The sequence below is a fragment of the Pectinophora gossypiella genome, chromosome 12, assembly GCF_024362695.1.
Source record: "Pectinophora gossypiella chromosome 12, ilPecGoss1.1, whole genome shotgun sequence".
In the NCBI taxonomy this organism is placed as follows: domain Eukaryota; kingdom Metazoa; phylum Arthropoda; class Insecta; order Lepidoptera; family Gelechiidae; genus Pectinophora; species Pectinophora gossypiella.
Window position 1 is genome coordinate 5,440,908 of NC_065415.1, and position 18,253 is coordinate 5,459,160.

Sequence of the window (18,253 nt, forward strand, 5' to 3'; positions counted from 1 at the left end):
TACTATTCAGAGGTGGAGGACAGAAGTCCTAGTACGGCTTTGAAATATACTACTCTGGGCGCTATCCCACTCGCGTCAGACAGAGGACTGCGGGACGGAAGGCAAGAGGGAAACCACTGCCCTATTTTTCCTTAAAAAAGTAGCATGGAGAATGCTATACCAACAAGAGCGTGACTCTTAACCTAATGAATGATGCAATAAATTTCAGTAAGTACATAAACCGCATGCAAGCAACGGTTACCTACAGCCTTTATCAGGTCATAAGGCCATCGTGAAGGCGTAACGAACTTATATAAGTACTTAATCATCATAAAGTCAAGAAACACTGAATAAGAACAAAAACGATACAACACACAATTCTCCACAATTTTCGGTTCACCGGTTTCTTTATCACCACCACATCCGTTCATGGTGTTGGGAACGAATTTAGTAGCATCCATTTTAAATATAATACAATATCAGTTACAAAATAAATGGAAAAAGTTCGTCAAAACCACTTTATTTACATATAAAATGCCATAAATACAAAGTTATGCCTTGCGTCAACCTTGACAATGTCTTTCAAAGTCATGATCAAGGAGAATGGCTAAGTTTACTTGTCTATATTTTATTTGTAGAATGTATATCGCACCTGCAGAGCAAGTTTATTTATTTCTGTTTGCACGTTCGCACCCAAGTCACAGCTAAAGCATAGAATAATACTACGTATAGAACGGCAACTCTCCGCTCCCCACCAGCTTATGATCTAGATTTACCTCACCCCCCCCTCGGACATAGTTTAGTCTTCAATCGTATGGCGTTAGACGTCACACACACAGATGCACATTGCACGTGTACGATAACGTCAATGTGTGGTGTCTGTGTAAAACGAAGTTGTTTGTATGAAGCTATTGGTCCTTGGTATGAAGTGTCCGGGGTGTTAAAGTTAACTAGTCAAACATATATTTTATAGATGCCTTATCGTTAGGAAGATTTGACAAGTCCGGTTTTATACATAAGCTACTGTCTGACCTTCCAACCGGCGAAGGAAAATCTAGGCCAATAAAGGTTAGGTCACATTCTAAAACGCATCTCTTATGAATATGGGTATCCTCGCGACCCCGTATTGGTCGTGGTCCACCTCTTCAGTTCACCTAGGTAGATCACATCAACACGGGCTCCGACGTCCTTCACCGCTGAGCACCTGATAATCATTTATGATCCAAACATTAATTCGAAAATCATTGGATTAGGTATTACTAAAATCTTTAAAAAGATACTGCTATAAGTATAGCACCTACTCAATTACATGCATTTATTAGAAAATATAGAACTAACAGCTCGTGAGTGTATATAAAATAATATCTGGTCATAATAAAGCTTATTATACCCAAGTAAGGGACATTAGAAGTGACCGTTTGCCTTCGTCTTTATGAATGGAGGGTAACCTTGAAGCTTGTCTCATGTATCGGCGACAATCCTCCAAGAATTAAGTAATTGCCCAGCCCCATGGAAACAATCAGCTCTAATTAAATTGATCATAGCTATACTATTGCCTTTGCTTTATTACTCAACAGTATCAGAAACTTTGTCGTTACCCCAAATAAAAGTCTTAAATACATTACAAAATGTGTATTTGAACACGCGCTTCTGGAGCTTACCCGAGATGTTTTATATTATTAAGTATTACATGATTCATTTATCTCGTGATGGCTCTAATTTAAACATACTTTAGGTGTAAAAAGAAACATGCTGCACAACAAACAAAGATCCCGGACACAACATCTAAAATACAGTCTTTAATCTTTTTGCCAAGTTGTCTTCTTCTTTTCTGCATGTAATAATTGTGTGGTTCTTTCTAGCTTAACAAGTACAAAATAGGAATGTTCCAAGACACAGTGTAACCCAGGCAAATGTATCGACCATTATTATTGCGGTTGTTTGTAAGATGCTCTTTCTTCTTCGCCACAGATTTCTGAATGCCATTGTTACAACGTAGTTCCGTCTATCGTCACCGCAATATTATCTTCTAAAGCAACAACAACAGCACAGTCATAGTTATTTCGGCGAATGCCAACGAGATGGTGGCTAGAAGGCAAGCGTTAATAAGTTTCTCTGCAATTTTACGCAACATTCTCCTTCTTCGCAATTTCTTCTCAAAAACTGTCATAGCTTTATATATTTAACACTTGTGATTTCGTAGCGTGAAACTTTTAATTTTTTTCATATTTTAGCTTAAAATTGTTGCTATTTCATGTTCCCCACATGTCGGCTGGACGTAGGTTTGGGCGCATCACATACGCAAGCTTCTATGCACCTGTCGTCGGCGAATATTTTGTCTGTTTGAGCATTTCTGGCTTGTCGGCGTTTGTCGGCGCGCTCCTGTAACTTCTCCTGTTCCTCTTTCGTCCGGTCTTGTTCCCGTTTCAGTTGGATCCTCTTTAAGGCAACTATTATTGTGTAAATTATATGAGAGCCGACAATTATTACTGCTACTGTGTTAACGAAGGGGACAACTAACATAGCAAATATCAAACACAAACGGAGGCATCTCGTTCAGCCCCATCACATTAATTCAATTTTTCAATGAAATCCGTTGGCCATGTTGAAAAATTGTCTTATGTCATTTGTGCATTTTCTTCGTCACGTTATTGTGGCGTTTCTATTATTGACCACTTTGTAACGAAGATCCAATATCGCTTTCCTTAACTTTGAATTCGTGCAACCTCTTTCGATGCGAATGAAACCTCATGTATAAAAATGATTATCGTACTTTCGAGTTAGATATGAGAGAACTTACAATTATAGATGGAGACCTCTCCTTCCGGCAAGGAGTGCCACCACAAGTTAATGCCGTCAGAGGCAAACGTTGACTTACCAATGCCGCTTCAGGCTCCGACTCCTCACTGGGAGAGTCGCTACGACCCAGCCCACTCTCGTCAGAAGACGGCGTCTCGAACGGACGCTCGTCTGTTGCTACTCTGACCACCATTGTTTATCTGCAACAATAGGAAATATTTTTATTATTATAAATACTTGCAATATATATAGCCTTGTTGGATTTCTCTGTTAATACTGTTAATAATGCGGCTGAGAATTTGCAAAGGGTACTCAGGTTCCACAATTCCCAACGACGTGTTAGGCGTATTGTCCTAAAATATTTAGATGCCAGATATATAATGCTGTCCAAGAGAAAATAAACAAATTGTCGCGTTCTTTTCCCGCGAATCAAATAGGTTGTACTTACTAGGGTAAATAAAACGGTATATAGAAATTAAACCAAGTTTATTGACATTAAATCCCTAGCAAGTACATAGATCGGATCTCTGGGTCGCAGGTAATTTGATACTGGCTGAGCACCCTTAGTGCAGTAGGAAAACTGCCACTTCCCTGTAACTCTTCCCACGACGACACGGGGTACACCGGCGCGCGCAGCAGGGCAGCAGAAACGGTGGGGTAAGTATAGGACCGAAAGTGGATCCAGCGGGTTGTAGAACCCGCTGGATTACACTCAGTAGTAAAACGCGGCAGGCGTTACAAAATACCTTTTGGAGAAATACTTCATCCAGATGCCAAGATTTCAAACTGGGCTAAATCTTAAAACATTGGACCTTATCGTTTATGAGGGCCGTCTGCAACTGCTACGTGTTGACTAAATAACGATACAAAATCACAGAATATCATATAAGTAAATAGGTACGTGACAATGATAATATACTTCCCACAATACGCTCATTTATTCCATACTCGATTGAACAGTGTCTTCAACAAATAAATCCGCTAGAAACTGGTTTATTGTGGTTTTGGACAATAAAGTTATCACCACGCGTTATAAAGATGAGGAAATAATTGCATGAATTGTTTATTTTTTAACGATGCACATGTTTTACCTGGTACAGTGCGGTGAATTGAACATTTTTTATAAGTATTTCTTAAGATTGGAATCTTTATTAAATCGAGGGGGGATTTTCCAGAGTTGGTGTGGGTCCTTACAATTCATATATAAGAAGAAAAATTTACATTGAATCGATTAAACCAGTAACCTAACTTTCCTACAAGAAAACCGTTCAGGAAAACAAGCAAAGTACAGCAGCATTAAACTTTATACGGAACTATTGCCAAGCTAAGCTCCGCTGAATGTGTTTGCGCACTTTTATATCGCTTTTATACAGTTCTTTGTTCTACAGTGGAAAAATCCACCCTTAGCCTTGTAAGTAAACTTGATAAGGTCTGAAATAAACACTATTGGATGGCTGACCATTTGACCTGTTATAGTTAACGAGTGGCAATCACAACATTATGCAGTGATAAGACGACCGCGCATGCGTTAAACGACTTCTTATATCACCTGATATATATCATCTAATGTATTAAACTTACTTACAATACTTTAACAAGAATGTATTTTTATTAGCTAGCTGTTTATTGCATGTCCTTGCATATGGAAATGTGCAAACAAACACATTTTACGCGGTAGATTTCAATTTGTCCCTGGTTCGAATCGGTCTCTCAACCAAAAAAAAAAACTTAGATAAATAATTTGAATTCATGTTTGGATCATAGATAATTAATGTGGCCGATTGATGGCAATGGGCTCGCCCCCTATTACATGGGACTTAAATGTTTTTTAAGTAAGTGCTATGTAGCAGGCGAGGAGCTTTTTATCCTTCGGTGATATAGACGTGATATTTACTTCCTTGCTTATAGTTCAACAGTTACCAACGCTACAAAAGGGTACGATATTACTATCATTGGTGCTGATTCTAGCGGACAGAAACTCTAATCTAAGTTGGTTCATTTGTGCATTTAAATGTCTGGAAAGCACCAAAACTTATACAAAACTCATATAAGCTTTATTAAGACTTTTAAAAACGACTTTACAGTTCTTAAAACCGCCAACATAAACACGCTACATAAAAACTGACGAAATTTTACATACAAAACAATAAATTGCGGACACGACGTCACGATATGATGCAATACACGTCATCGCGAGAACAGCACGCTTGTCGCTTAATTGTTTGATAACACACTCCGCTTTCAATAGATTGTGATTGTTTGCCAAAGCACAATGTTTCCCAGAAATGATAAAATGCTTTTAAAACTGGCGATATTTTGTACTGGCCGGTTTCCCACAGCCACTTCCACACTTCCCACAAAATTTCGACACAACTTTCATTTCAAAATTGGAACAGTTTCATATTTTGTTTTTGTTATTTATTACTTTAAACAAGCAAAGAAGTTATTTGAAACCAAATCATCTTCGTCTTCATAATTTCAGTAAGTATACGAGTATTGCTATTCAAACACCGAAGAAAATAAACACAAAACAATGACATTATTTAGACGCTTACTTACTTTGTACCGTTCCCTTTTTAATTCGCATGACTCATGGTTTTCCCTTAAGCACCTGGTATATTAATTTTGCATGCAAGATTGCATTGCCATGGCAATTGGCATACCAACGGCGCAAAACGGATTTATTGGTAAAAAATACTCTTACTAACACACTATACTGATAGTATTATAATTTTCAGAGTAACAGTTCCCTCGACTCCATCGTTATCTCATTTCCTCGTATCATCGACTCCTCGGCTCACCTCCTAAACCGTTGGTCTGAAGCTAGGTGAAGCGTAGGCATTCATCAAATAATGATTACAATACAAAACAATACAAATACACTTTATTGCACTAAAATAAAAAGAAATAGATAATTACAAAATTACTAAGAATAAAAAGAAAATTATTGTAATTAACAAATAATAACAAAAAATAATATTGTAATTGATTAATATTTGTATTGTAATTAATTAATTGTGATTAATGATTGTATCTAACTACTCCAATTAGGAGTTATGGTAGTTAGCTCATGTTATATAAGTATGCTAAAAATACCTTAGCTCAAAGCAATTAAAGGTTATGTAAAGCTTTCTTAATATATTTCTTATAATTTACACTTGTGATAGAAGTGTTCCCAAGTGTTAGACTCTCTTGGTAACTCTTATTTTCTACATACAATACAATAACAATATTTATTGGACATATAAATAAAAACCTAACAGACAACCTTTAGGTACAGGAATAACTTTATATACTTATATTAAATATATAGAGTTACGTTCACGTGTAAAAATGTCATAGTATTTTTTATCGAAAGCTCCCGCCTCCCTGTTATCATCGCGATAGGGTTTGGTTTATCGGTTATTGCTGATTATTTTATCGCAAACCTTCGATATTTGCATGTAGGGCATTAGTCGCATTATATAACGCGACTGCGAAATTGGAAAAATTCTGCAAAAAATACACAAATGAGTCTATGCGTTTCAATAAACACTCACTTTCTGTTGGGTGTTTCAACAACATATTTATATAATTCATGAAACATGTTTCATGTTTATTGAAATGGAGCGAATAGAACTAATAGAATGTTTATGTTTCTTGTCCTGTAACTTCACGTAATATTACATGCACATGCTTATCATGTTTACATTAATGGGGGGGCAAATTATGCACAACCCAAGCGAAACTTGTTTATAATATGATAGGGGAGGAGATAGCAGACGGACGCGGAAAGATAACAATTTAAGAGGTCTAAAAATGAAATAATTATTTTTCACTTGTGGAATATTTTTATGGTAGGTGCAGAATGACATCTACAATACTGAAGTGAAATACCGATTTTTTTGGGTCAAGTTGTTACTCCATGAAAAATACAATGAAAACTTCCACAACAGATTAGTCACTTTATAACATTGATGTATAATTATGTTACTACAATCACTTTAAAATTTTTAATATCTTTGTAATATCTTTGTTTTTAATAATTCGGTTTCTAGTTGATGTATCGATAAACTAGGCGTACTTACTTAATAGTAAGTACAACTTATCATGTTTGTGTTCGCATGGGACATAATGCTTTGACCTTTTTATGTTATTTAAGAATAACTATAATGGTAGTGATATCTAGATACCACTCGAATTTGTTTAAATTAGTGCATGACGGAGAATATGGGCAATTTGCTAAAACTTTCACTTAAGTTTTTAATAGTCCATAATGTATTAGGATTAAAACACCATTTTCGCGAAATCCCATTTTTTGTGTCTGCGTAGATTTGTTGGGTCATTTATAGCGAAACTAGTTTCTAAGTATATTGTATAATATAATATATTTAAATATATCCGCTCTTGCCCCTTCTCAATAAGCATCCTAATCATGCTTTCCTTGATTCCGATATCACAGTTTGAACCCTCTGAACCTTGGCTCCAATAAGTTTGCACAAACACCTTTATCATGACAAAACATGACGTTCTTGTGCTAAATCACTGAACTGACCCCTCTGTAATCTATTGAGTTCTACATTACAAGTTGTGTAACATTATATTATATTATATATACTTAAGTCAATTGTGTTAGAACAAAATTACTAGACTTCTAATTTACTTACGAGATGGTCATTTCTTTTCAGTCTTTTATACGGCTGTTTTATTGATACTCATTTAACTTTTTTAATGTATAACCTACTACTTACTTATTTCTAAAATTAAGAACAACTTTACCTGAATTACTTACAGTTCCAAATTTTAATTATGGAACGTGTTCTATTATGTACCATAACTTTAAATTACTTTACTAGGTGTAATATTTGTTCATAATTGTTATTAGAAATATAGCACGTACCTACCTTCGGATCGTTTCAACTATATTAGCACTGGTGTGATAAAATAATAAAATTAGGCAAAGATATGTTTGCACTAGAATCTATTCCCCTCAAGGCATGTGGCGTTAGCGAGGAAGCGCGTCGGTTTGTTGATTAAACGTTGGTGATTATGTTTATATCGCATAATCGTATGTTAATATGTTCAAGTTCTATGTCGAGAGCTAGTCGGGCAGGTTTTGACTAGGAACCTACCGCAGAAATGTACCGAAGAATTCCTATTACAACATTCCAAATTGAAAAGTAATGCAAGAGTACGTAAGTACCAAAGTTCTTTTTGAAAAGTGCAAGTTTTCCCATGATGTTTTTCATGCTTTTTCTTTATGTAAATGAAAAACAATCAATTTATATTAATAGGTTAGTATTGCACAATATTTTGTAATCTTAAAAATAAGCTTCTTTTTATTTTGTGACCGATTTCTAAAAAGAGGAGGAGGTTATCAATTCGACCGTCTTTTGTACTTGACAGGTTATGAAGTCAGTTTTTTTTTTTTAAATTACTTTTTTTTCATAGCTTGTGTTTAACCTGACAGATAAGTGACCTAAGATGTATGTATAGCCTAAGATGTATGTATAGTTACTAATACTTATTTTCCCCAAGGTCGGTAGTCAATAGTTACTGTCTGTAATTTCCTCCCAAAATAGAATCACGGAATAAGCAAAAGTGGTTGTGAAATATAATGAAGTATGAGAATAGACAAAATATCGTTTTCTGTGTCTTCTATTATTTTAGTACCTAAGGGAATAATGCAAAAAATAAAAGCTGGTATGAAACAAAGCTCTTGGTCTATAAATTCCTCAAGAAACGCAGCAAAACAACAACAAATGCGTAAATAAGTTTGAACAACATCCGCTAGTACGATCAAAATATTATTGTATGTGCGTATATACATGTTAACTAGTAGTTATCTACATAATAGGTACCTATATCTCGCGGTAATATATAAGTGTTCGAATTTCAAATCGAACAGAGATGTGTCGTCAAGGCCGAATACGAATAAAATAATTACTTTTTGAATTTATATTTTTGTTATTTTATTTTTAAATTTGTTATTTAAAATAGAATTATTTGTTATTTTAATATAACATTATATATACGGGGTGATGTGACATCGTAACGAAAACTTTGAGGGATAGTTCAGACCATGATTCTGAGTTAAGTGGAATTTTCCGTAGCCAAAGTATTGAACTGATATTAATTTAAAAATACCAAAAAATATCATGAATTTTGTGACGGAAAATTCCACTTGATATCAACTCAGAGTCATGGTCTGAATTATCCCCCTTAGTATTCGTAACGATGTCACTAAAACCCTGTATAAACTTATGCCTATTTCCCAACCGAGTATGCAAAGCTATGGAAATCCATTTGCTTCGTGACATAGATCTCTTGTGCTTCCTCCACAACGGAAAAGTTATGTAAAATTCTACAAGAAGCACAATGTCATACGAGATAAATATAAATAAATCAACCGTTTAGCGAGGAATGCGGTTGGAGCCACTTTCCTTGGCTTCCCCGGTACGTGGACGCAGCACCATGTTGCCGACTTCTTTCTTTTTAATATCTTGTTTACTCTCTGGAAAAATGTAATAAACAAAGTTGGTATTTATTTATTGTTATTTTATTATTAAATTATTTATTGTATTTATTAATTGCAACGTGGAAAATAACAAAAGATACTTTTAGTGGACACTCAATCGCTTCGCAACAATTAACGTTTGGAAAGGAGAAATAATCCTCCTTTTCGCATCGTCTCAGGGTAATGATTCTGAGAGCTAAACTTTTTTAGCTACCCGACAGCCAACACACACACATTTTTTACCCGACTGAGGCGAAGTATAAAGGAAGGTATTTTTGACCGCTATGTATGTATTTATTTATAATAAATTACATATTTGATTGTTAGATATTTTTAAATTTGAATTTGATTTTTGTCGATAAAATCCCGTTTCTATTGCATTTTTATATAATAATTGTAATATTTATTAATCTGAAGAAAACTAATCAATCAAATTATTTATTAATCGGATAACACGGAACCATCATTCTTTGATAAGGAAACTATCTCTATGAAAATGGAAACTTCGTATGCGTAATTAAACATTAAATGCGATTGTTTTAAAATGAATGGTTAGTTTTGTACATGTGATAGGAAAAAAACAGACAGAATTTTTCCATTCTGAGGTCAAATGCTAAATGTCAAATATTTGAGCAAGTGCTAAAAGTAGGTACATACCTACTCATATTGTCAAGTCACATGTGAAGCTATTATTATGCAGATGAGTATAAAAGTTTGGTAATACAGCATCAAGTGTTTTCAGGATATACCTATAGGTGTATTTTTGTTCTCAAAATCGATACTTTGTTAATGAATCATTACATAAATGTATAATAATATCGTATACTTGGTTTAATGAATCATGTTGAAGGATAGACGATTTCAAAATATAACCCGACTAGCAAAATCAGTACTTATAATTAACTTTATTATTACCTATCAATGTACAGGGTGTTAGTGACGTAACGAAAACTTTGAAGAGTGATAGAGACCACGATTCTGAGTTGATATCAAGTGGAATTTTCCGACGCAAAAGTATGGAACTGAAAATAATAAAAAAAAATACTAAAATTTTAATGAATTTTCCGAGAGAAAATTTCACTTGATATCAACTCTGAATCATCCCCCTCAGCATTCGTTACGATTTCACCAATAACCTGTATACTATTTTCTCTCATAACAAATTATAAATAGTGGGAGCTAGAACCCGCGAACTTTATAACAAAAATCAAAATTTAGAGCCCCCAATACTTACGACTAAATATGTAAGTACCTATTTAATACCTATGAAATGATATGTGTGGATGTAAAGTAAAGACCTAACCCAATATATACAAAACAAACACACTAAAGATAATATCAAATATAAACCAGTTTTGGCATGACGAATCAATAATCAAATGTTTAAATTGACGACTTGCGATATAACATCCTTTTGCGAAAACAAGCCTATAATAGTCACGTGATAACATTTTTTATACAGATCTAATTGGCAATTATTATTCATTGACGTATCTTGTATGTTGTTGACGTACTTATGTTGTATGGCAATGTAGAAGGAAGGTTTCCAATCGCGTAGAAGCCTCCAATCGATCGACAAAACACTGGCAGTACTGACAGTGTGTTATTTATTATAATTTATATATTAAAAAAAAATTATTTTCTATATGTCTTCAATAATTAAATTGCGATTTCTTGAATAAAAGTTCCTTCTGAAACCTTAAACTTGTGTGGTGCCACGTTTTTTGTAGATAAACAACTATTTTAAAGATGCTTAGAACGATTTTTTTTAACGTGACTTATTGTAGGTTTGCCGCAGATGGCATTAATTACTTGGCCGGACAAATGGCTGAAGGCTCTCACCCGGTACAAAATTCAAGATAACAGGCCTGAGGGTGCCCAGTTGGGCACGAACCTCGGCTCAGGGCGTCGTCTGAGGGAAAATGCTTAGAACGCAAAAGTACGTTAACTAAGAATATGCAGCGAAAATTTATAGTTCAAAAAATCCTCGTCGCAAGAGTTGGCTGACGTAAAGGATACAGTTTTGTTGCACAAAAACTCGAATTGATTCTTCACCATTTGCCAGATCATTCAAACAGCTATAAATTCAACGTGTAACTTATCACAATATTTGGTGTCAAAGAAGCCGATTTTTTGTGGCTCCCTACCTAAAGGGTCTGATTCCCAGAAGTACTCAATGGAATTTTTTGGACCCTTTTTGGTGTAATATTTCAAAGTTTGTGAATGAGACGGCGCTTAGTTTTTTTCTATCTGGGATTGCCGGTATCACATACGGTAATTTTCCATAGAAATATCAGCTAAAGGTGCGAACGTAGTGAGAACTCGATGAGATACAATATGAAAGTCACCGCTGCGATGGAACTTGGAAATAGGAACGCAATATTTACACATGCTACAACATGTGCATAGAATATAGTCACAATTTGTATTAGGTCTTATTTTTATGAAAAAAATGTTAAAACTGTAGTATTCGGCTTTTGTTTTAAATATTGGATCAATTTAGAATTCAAGAGATTATCTTTAACAATTTAATTCCCACCAACACGATAAAAGGTAGACTGGATGAGGCATGCCATAGATTAAAAAAATCATTCCGCTGGTACCTTTGTGGCACCAGCAGGATTTAGGTACCCTATTCTATTGTAAGCTGTTTATGTTTCCTATGTTTCATTGTCTACTATACGTATAATAGGTACCTATATGTCTGTACACGTGTATGTATGGGATGTTTGTGTATGTTTCGCATCAGTGCGGTCTGATGATCATCATTATTTTTATATGTATGTAGGTAGGTAAGGTACTGAGAATAATACGTATATACCTATTAATGTAATGTATGTATGAGGGCATTATTTATTTATTTATAAGGACTAGGTTTAAGAAATCCGCCGCAGCGCGGTGCGGTTTCGTACAAACGCCGACATCCTGCCCACAACCATAGAATAAGGAATAACCGCTACTATAACCCAGACAGAACACTCCATACAAAAATCTCGTTCTAACCGTGTGCCTCCTCACCCCGTGCGTGCCAGCGAGACAAACAGTCCACGCTCGCACCCTTACTTCTTAACTTACGGATTAAAGTGGCTCCCATCGAGGAGGTGAGGTATGTATATCCAGCGCGCTTGAAACTCGTATTACTGCGAAGTAGACAGTGGTGCTAATTCCTGTAAATACCATCTAATTTTATTTTAGGTTATATCTGTCATTTTCTTATCCGCCGAAAAGGAAAGGGACGGGTAATCGACAAGCATAAAATTTATGGAACACACGTCAATTTTAAGCACAAATCTAAAACAACCGTCTAAAAATTCGCCCGGGTTATTCATTTATTTACTCATTCTTCCTAAAATTAAGAGCTGTCAGTCATCCGTCCCTTTCCTTTTCGGCGGATAAGAAAATGACAGGTATAACTTAAAGTAAAATAAAATTAAGAGATGTCTGCAGGAATCGGGGCCAATGTCCCTTCTACACGTAATATTATTGTTTATTTTATATAACAAAGTTTCCGATACCGCTTCTGTGTGTATCCAAATTATTATTTTTTTATTCAGTAGATAACATAGTTACACTTCAATTCGACAATTTTTAAATAACAAACGTCTTATCCGCCTAAAACTATCCAAAAATGGTATACTTACTTACGGTTTCTGATGATTGGATAAGAGTTTATCTATGTAACAATTCAACAATGGTGTGAGAGTGTTTATGTTTACAGTTACAACCGACGACAGATGTATGAATCAAATCAATGTCAACTACTCAGAGTACTACATAAAGTGATACGAAACGAGTATGTTACAGACAGTGCGTGTGGGGGGCTTATTTTTGAATCGTTCGCCTTCAATCCGCGTTCGAAAATATACAATTTCACGTAGCGCTTTATAACTTGTCATTTACAAGATGAGACAGGTATACATTTTCGCACACGAGCTGATGTCGAGTGAATCAGAAATAAGGCCTGGGTCGAAAACTATATTTTTTATGTCATTGACTGTTGTAAACAAACAACGGATATTATAGGACTTACAATGATCTAAGGATTAGTCTAAATATGTAAAATAATGACATCATGGTTAATGTACATTAACATTAATCAAGTGTCAAGATTACTCGGACCCCGTTCATCAATAATTTAAACATTTATTTTTTTCTTTCTTTAAAATAATAAAAGGGAAGCTACAAGGAGAGAGGGGAAGGGAAGACCAAGAAGAGTTTACATGGAACAGATTAAAGAGAAGGTGAACGTAGTCATAGAATTGGCCTTTGACAAGGATGGAGAATGCTATACCGACAAGAGTGTGGCTCTTAAATTAATGATGATGATGAAAATAATAATTACTTATTTTCTAATCTGTTATCTATCAGCAGACAACTTGCCGCATCAGACTTAGTATTGAAGTACTAAGATGGATATTATGACCAACCATTAGGTACATTCTACTTTATAATAATAGTTTGGTAAACCCAGACCATATAGATGGATAGTCCATCAAATGAACGTGGTGAACTCCATTATGATAAGAGCATTATAATCCTATTTTATATGATACACTACTGTTTTTTATCAGTGAATTAACCGAATTTTTTACTTAAAAGAGCATCGTTATCTTTTTGGGTCAGTCTGACAACATTTTAGAATGTTGGCAGGCGTGCCCTTTTTGTGTCATGAAGTGTTTTATAATAGGTACTGCTTATAAAGTAAAAGTCGAGCAATACCTATTTGGAACATCACATATTACCACGATAATGTCGGGCAAATTGGCTTTCTTTTCTAACAGATTTCGTAAATTGTAGATTAATGAAAAACATCCGTGAAAAAGAATTAATGCCGTTAATCATCATCATCAGTCAGTCCACATCATCCCACTGCAGGGCATAGGCCTCCTCTATTTTGCATCACTCTTTTAAGTCTTTACGCCCCAGCGCTGCGGTAACCTCAAAAACGCGCGTTAAATATGTGTAATAAATAGATAAATAGATTGAGGAACTCTGTGGCGCAGCGGTTAACGCGCTCGGTCTGCGATTGTTAAAGCAAAGCACCTTTCGCAAAGGCCGGTCATAGGATGGGTGACCACAAAAAAAAACATTTCATCTCGAGCTCCTCCGTGCTTCGGAAGGCACGTTAAGCCGTTGGTCCCGTCTGCATTAGCAGTCGTTAATAACCATCAATCCGCACTGGGCCCGCGTGATGGTTTAAGGCCCGATCTTATCCATCCATAGGGAAGGCCCGTGCCCCAGCAGTGGGGACGTTAATGGGCTGATGATGATGAAATAGATAAGATATGAAATATTACAAATAATTTTAAAAAAGCTTTCGACTCGTATAGTACCTACAGGTTTTAATAATATAAGCAGCAATTGAAAGATACGTCTGAGCTTCTAAGTCATGTCGTCAAGTACGTTGATTTTAAGTTACTTTAGGAGAGAAAGCCGAGATTTATCTCAAGCAATTTACTTAGTACCAGTACGTACATATTTCACTTAACGATCCTACACGTTCAGTTTCATCCACTTAGCGGCCATAAGCGCCCTTCACATTCACCGACATTACTTGCCGATTATAAAGAGGCAGTTTAATAATTGTATCTTAAGACCACTTTTTTATGGAAGATAGGCAAGCATATGACCACTATATGGCCTGATAGTGTGGCCGATGAGACCGAAGATTGAACATATTTACCTAGAAAGTGCCTATTCACTCTTGCCGTAAAAAAGACCCTGATTGTATTTATCGGGAAACAGATTCGCGGGCAGATGATTCCAGACCTTAGCCGTTCGAATAAGAAATAAGGAAGCGAAACGCTTCGTACGAGCTGGTGGGTATTAAGGATGAAGATGTAGTTCGACCAATTTTCTCCAAATTACTTATCGGTCTGCCAATTTTTTAGGGATCACGCGACTTTATGTCTTCAATTATGTTTATATAATGTAGGTATACAATCGTTGCTCTAAATTCTTATTTACTTACTGTAAAATAGTATTAATGCTGGAAAAAGATTCCTTCGCCTTCAATGTTAGAAAGTTCCGAAGAAGAGAGAGACAAAGGTTAAAAAAGTCTATTATTAAGAATGTGTTAGAGTATTATATTCTCGTATATCAATATTATATTATAGTACCTACGATGTTTAGGTTATGTTGTTGCGAAAAATGCTTTAGGCTAGGCCGTCACATGACTAAACGAGTGCAAAAGGCTTTTAGAGGTGATCTACATAGACTAGGCAAGTAACAGCCAACGAAATCAAAACCTTATAGCAGTCGGATACAAAGTTCGCTTAGCGATAGTCCCGACAATGTCTTTGCCAGAAGTTCAGTGACATCATTTACATTTGCATTTTGTTGCCAAACTATTTATGATTACATAAACTCATTCTTAGCTTTATTTTTTTAGCGTCAAGGCTGCATCTGTCGTTAGCTGCAGTTGACTCGCAAAGTGCTGCTTGTGTGTAAGTTGGCTAAGATTCGTCAGACACCAAAGTCTCAATCCTTGATCGAAGTCAAGAAAGAATAGCCTACTTAAGTGAAGCGAGCGTACTCTACCCTACTATTGCTGACTTCTCCACAAAGAACTATTCTATAATTAGTATACCTTTTGTCTACTCGGGAACTATGAAGCACTCTTTACCTAAGAGAAGATGCTATAAACCTCCATTTAGGTTTATAGCATCTGCCTTAACGTTTACTTATGTATGTTGTACATGGATTCTTGCACATCCTTATCATCAGCTCGTCGCGTTTTTCTTCTCATAGCTGGTAGATAATTATTTCATATCATTATATCAGACAGCTACTAATTAGCGTTGAGCTTAATCTCTAAGACTTCTCAGATTACTATCAAGCGGGATCAGATGTGTGTTTATTGGTTTGATCCGGATATCAAACGAGATTAAGCGGCGGAAGGATAATAAGTATGTATGGTCAGCGCACTGGATTATATTATTTACCAGAGGTATAGGTATGTGAAAATAAGAACTCTTTTCCTACCTCCAGGTTTGTGAACTAACCTAAATTGGACTGGACTGGGTTTCCGTTCGGCTTAGAGGGTCAGATTAGCCGTCACTTCTGTAAAAAACAGGACCTGTCAAAAATTCAGGTAAGGTAAGCGGACGATGTGAACACAGAGTAACGCTAGGGAGATAACAGGTTATTTTTTCTACTTTCATACTTTTCAGACTAGAAATATCTCCAAGACACATTCTTGACTGAAAATTCTTGTATGTCGCAAGATAAAGCGAATAAATAATACAATTTATTTCAGCGTTTACGTAACAATCCAAGACTGAATCATCCAAAAAGTTCAAATTAGAATGATGTTCTATTGTTTTAAATACTTACTTGCATAATTTTCATTTTTGTTATGTAAGATAAGTAACTTACAGACAAATATGAATCAGTTGCAATACTTTACGTAAAACAAGTGCATTTTTATTAACATTTGTGATACATCCAAGTCTAATATTGTGTATATGTAAAGTAATATAAATTTTAAGCTGGATACAAACTTTGCGAGGCATGTGCTCCGCACACCATGCGCCGCATGCCTTGGCGATGTGAGTACCTCCATATTCATGGTGACGCATGTGCTTCTCGCGCATTCGTCACCAACGTAATTCACGGGCATGCGGCATACGGCGTGCGGGACACATGCCTCGCAATGTTTGTATCCGCAATTTACATACGCATAATTTTATAAAAGTTTTGCATTATAATTTTCGTCTAAAGGTCAAATACCTATTATACATATAATCAAAGTGGAATTGTTTTACGATATAATAAATTGAACGTGAAACCAACGTGATAAAAACGTGACAGAGTGCATATGAACGCAGATGGAACACGTAACATTTAGTTCCGGTTAAATGTATGTGTATTGTGCATATATGAGTGCATTTAAACATAATCTGCATTTCAAGATAGAGCAATGAAAACGAATAGATTGGTTTATTACTTTATCACACAGAGTTGGTATCTAATGTTCCGGTCAAGTAGTGACTGGCTCGTGCGACAAATCTACAATTAGTCACGTCAACAAAAGGTATCTAAGTATATAAAGTCACTGACACAACTCGTTATTGTACTAAACACATTGCACTAAAAAGTACCGTATTAAAATGGACTATGATGCGTCTGGTTGCTCCAAAAATATTAGCACAAATCAAAATACATAAATCGTGACATTAAAATAATATCGTTTTTATTCCTACACACTTATTTCTATCAATACCTAAACAGATATCAAGTTAGTGTATTCTACATAACGCCAAATAATATTAAGTACAACTCAAGACTTACAAGTTAGTGCATCGACTGAAAACTAGTTTTTTGTTTCAAGGTCCTCAATATGAAACGATGTCGGATTCTGCTCCCACACGCTTTTATTTTTTTTTAATCTTCGTCATGATTCATGTGTAGGTCGCCTCATAATGAAAACCAAGTGAGAGTCTTTTAAAAAATCACATACGGCTGTGTCTTTTGTTTACAAAACCTAATAATAGACAAGCTAGTTTAAATCCAGATAAGTAATAAATTGTTGTCTCATTTTTTACCTGGATGGAAAAAAAAGAAAATAAACTGAAATTTGTTGACGAAAATGAAAAATCACATTCGAATCTGATTTTTCAAAATGGCGCTTAGGTAGGTACAGTCATGAGAAATATGATGTACCCACTTTAGGACTCTGTCGCACTAACATATTTGACATTTAGTGAGACTTAATTGACATGGTAGCAAAGTGTATACAATACATATTAATGCTCGTGGCCGTACTTGGTTTTCATTGTATGACGCCTTTTTTATATAAACTTGGAATGTATCATTAACTTTATAATAATTGTAAGTATATTTCAGTTAGCAACGTGATGGTATTTTTAATTCTCCGTAAGTCTTAGTGGTATCTTTAAGTATCAATTACCTACTTGCAAGGGAAGTAAATTTTACTCTTTCGGTTGACGAGTATCATCTAGAGTAATCATCAATTTT

The 18,253-nt window shown here is 35.4% G+C and overlaps 1 protein-coding gene across 3 annotated transcripts in view; it reads right to left on the reverse strand.

Moving 5' to 3' along the window:
• The window catches only part of LOC126371467 (monocarboxylate transporter 3), a 38,403-nt gene that overhangs the window by 17,294 nt on the left and 2,856 nt on the right, over nucleotides 1-18,253 (reverse strand). Inside the window, exons 1-2 of one of the 3 annotated variants that reach the window (XM_050016776.1) lie at nucleotides 7,662-7,794; nucleotides 2,858-2,978 (exon numbers count right to left, since the gene is read on the reverse strand). In XM_050016776.1, coding sequence (XP_049872733.1) covers nucleotides 2,858-2,971 — 114 coding nt within the window. In that variant the 5' untranslated portion in view covers nucleotides 2,972-2,978; nucleotides 7,662-7,794. Of the gene's footprint in view, nucleotides 1-2,857; nucleotides 2,979-7,657; nucleotides 7,795-18,253 lie in introns of those variants that run through there. The other 2 variants (XM_050016777.1, XM_050016775.1) reach the window with 2 other exon arrangements.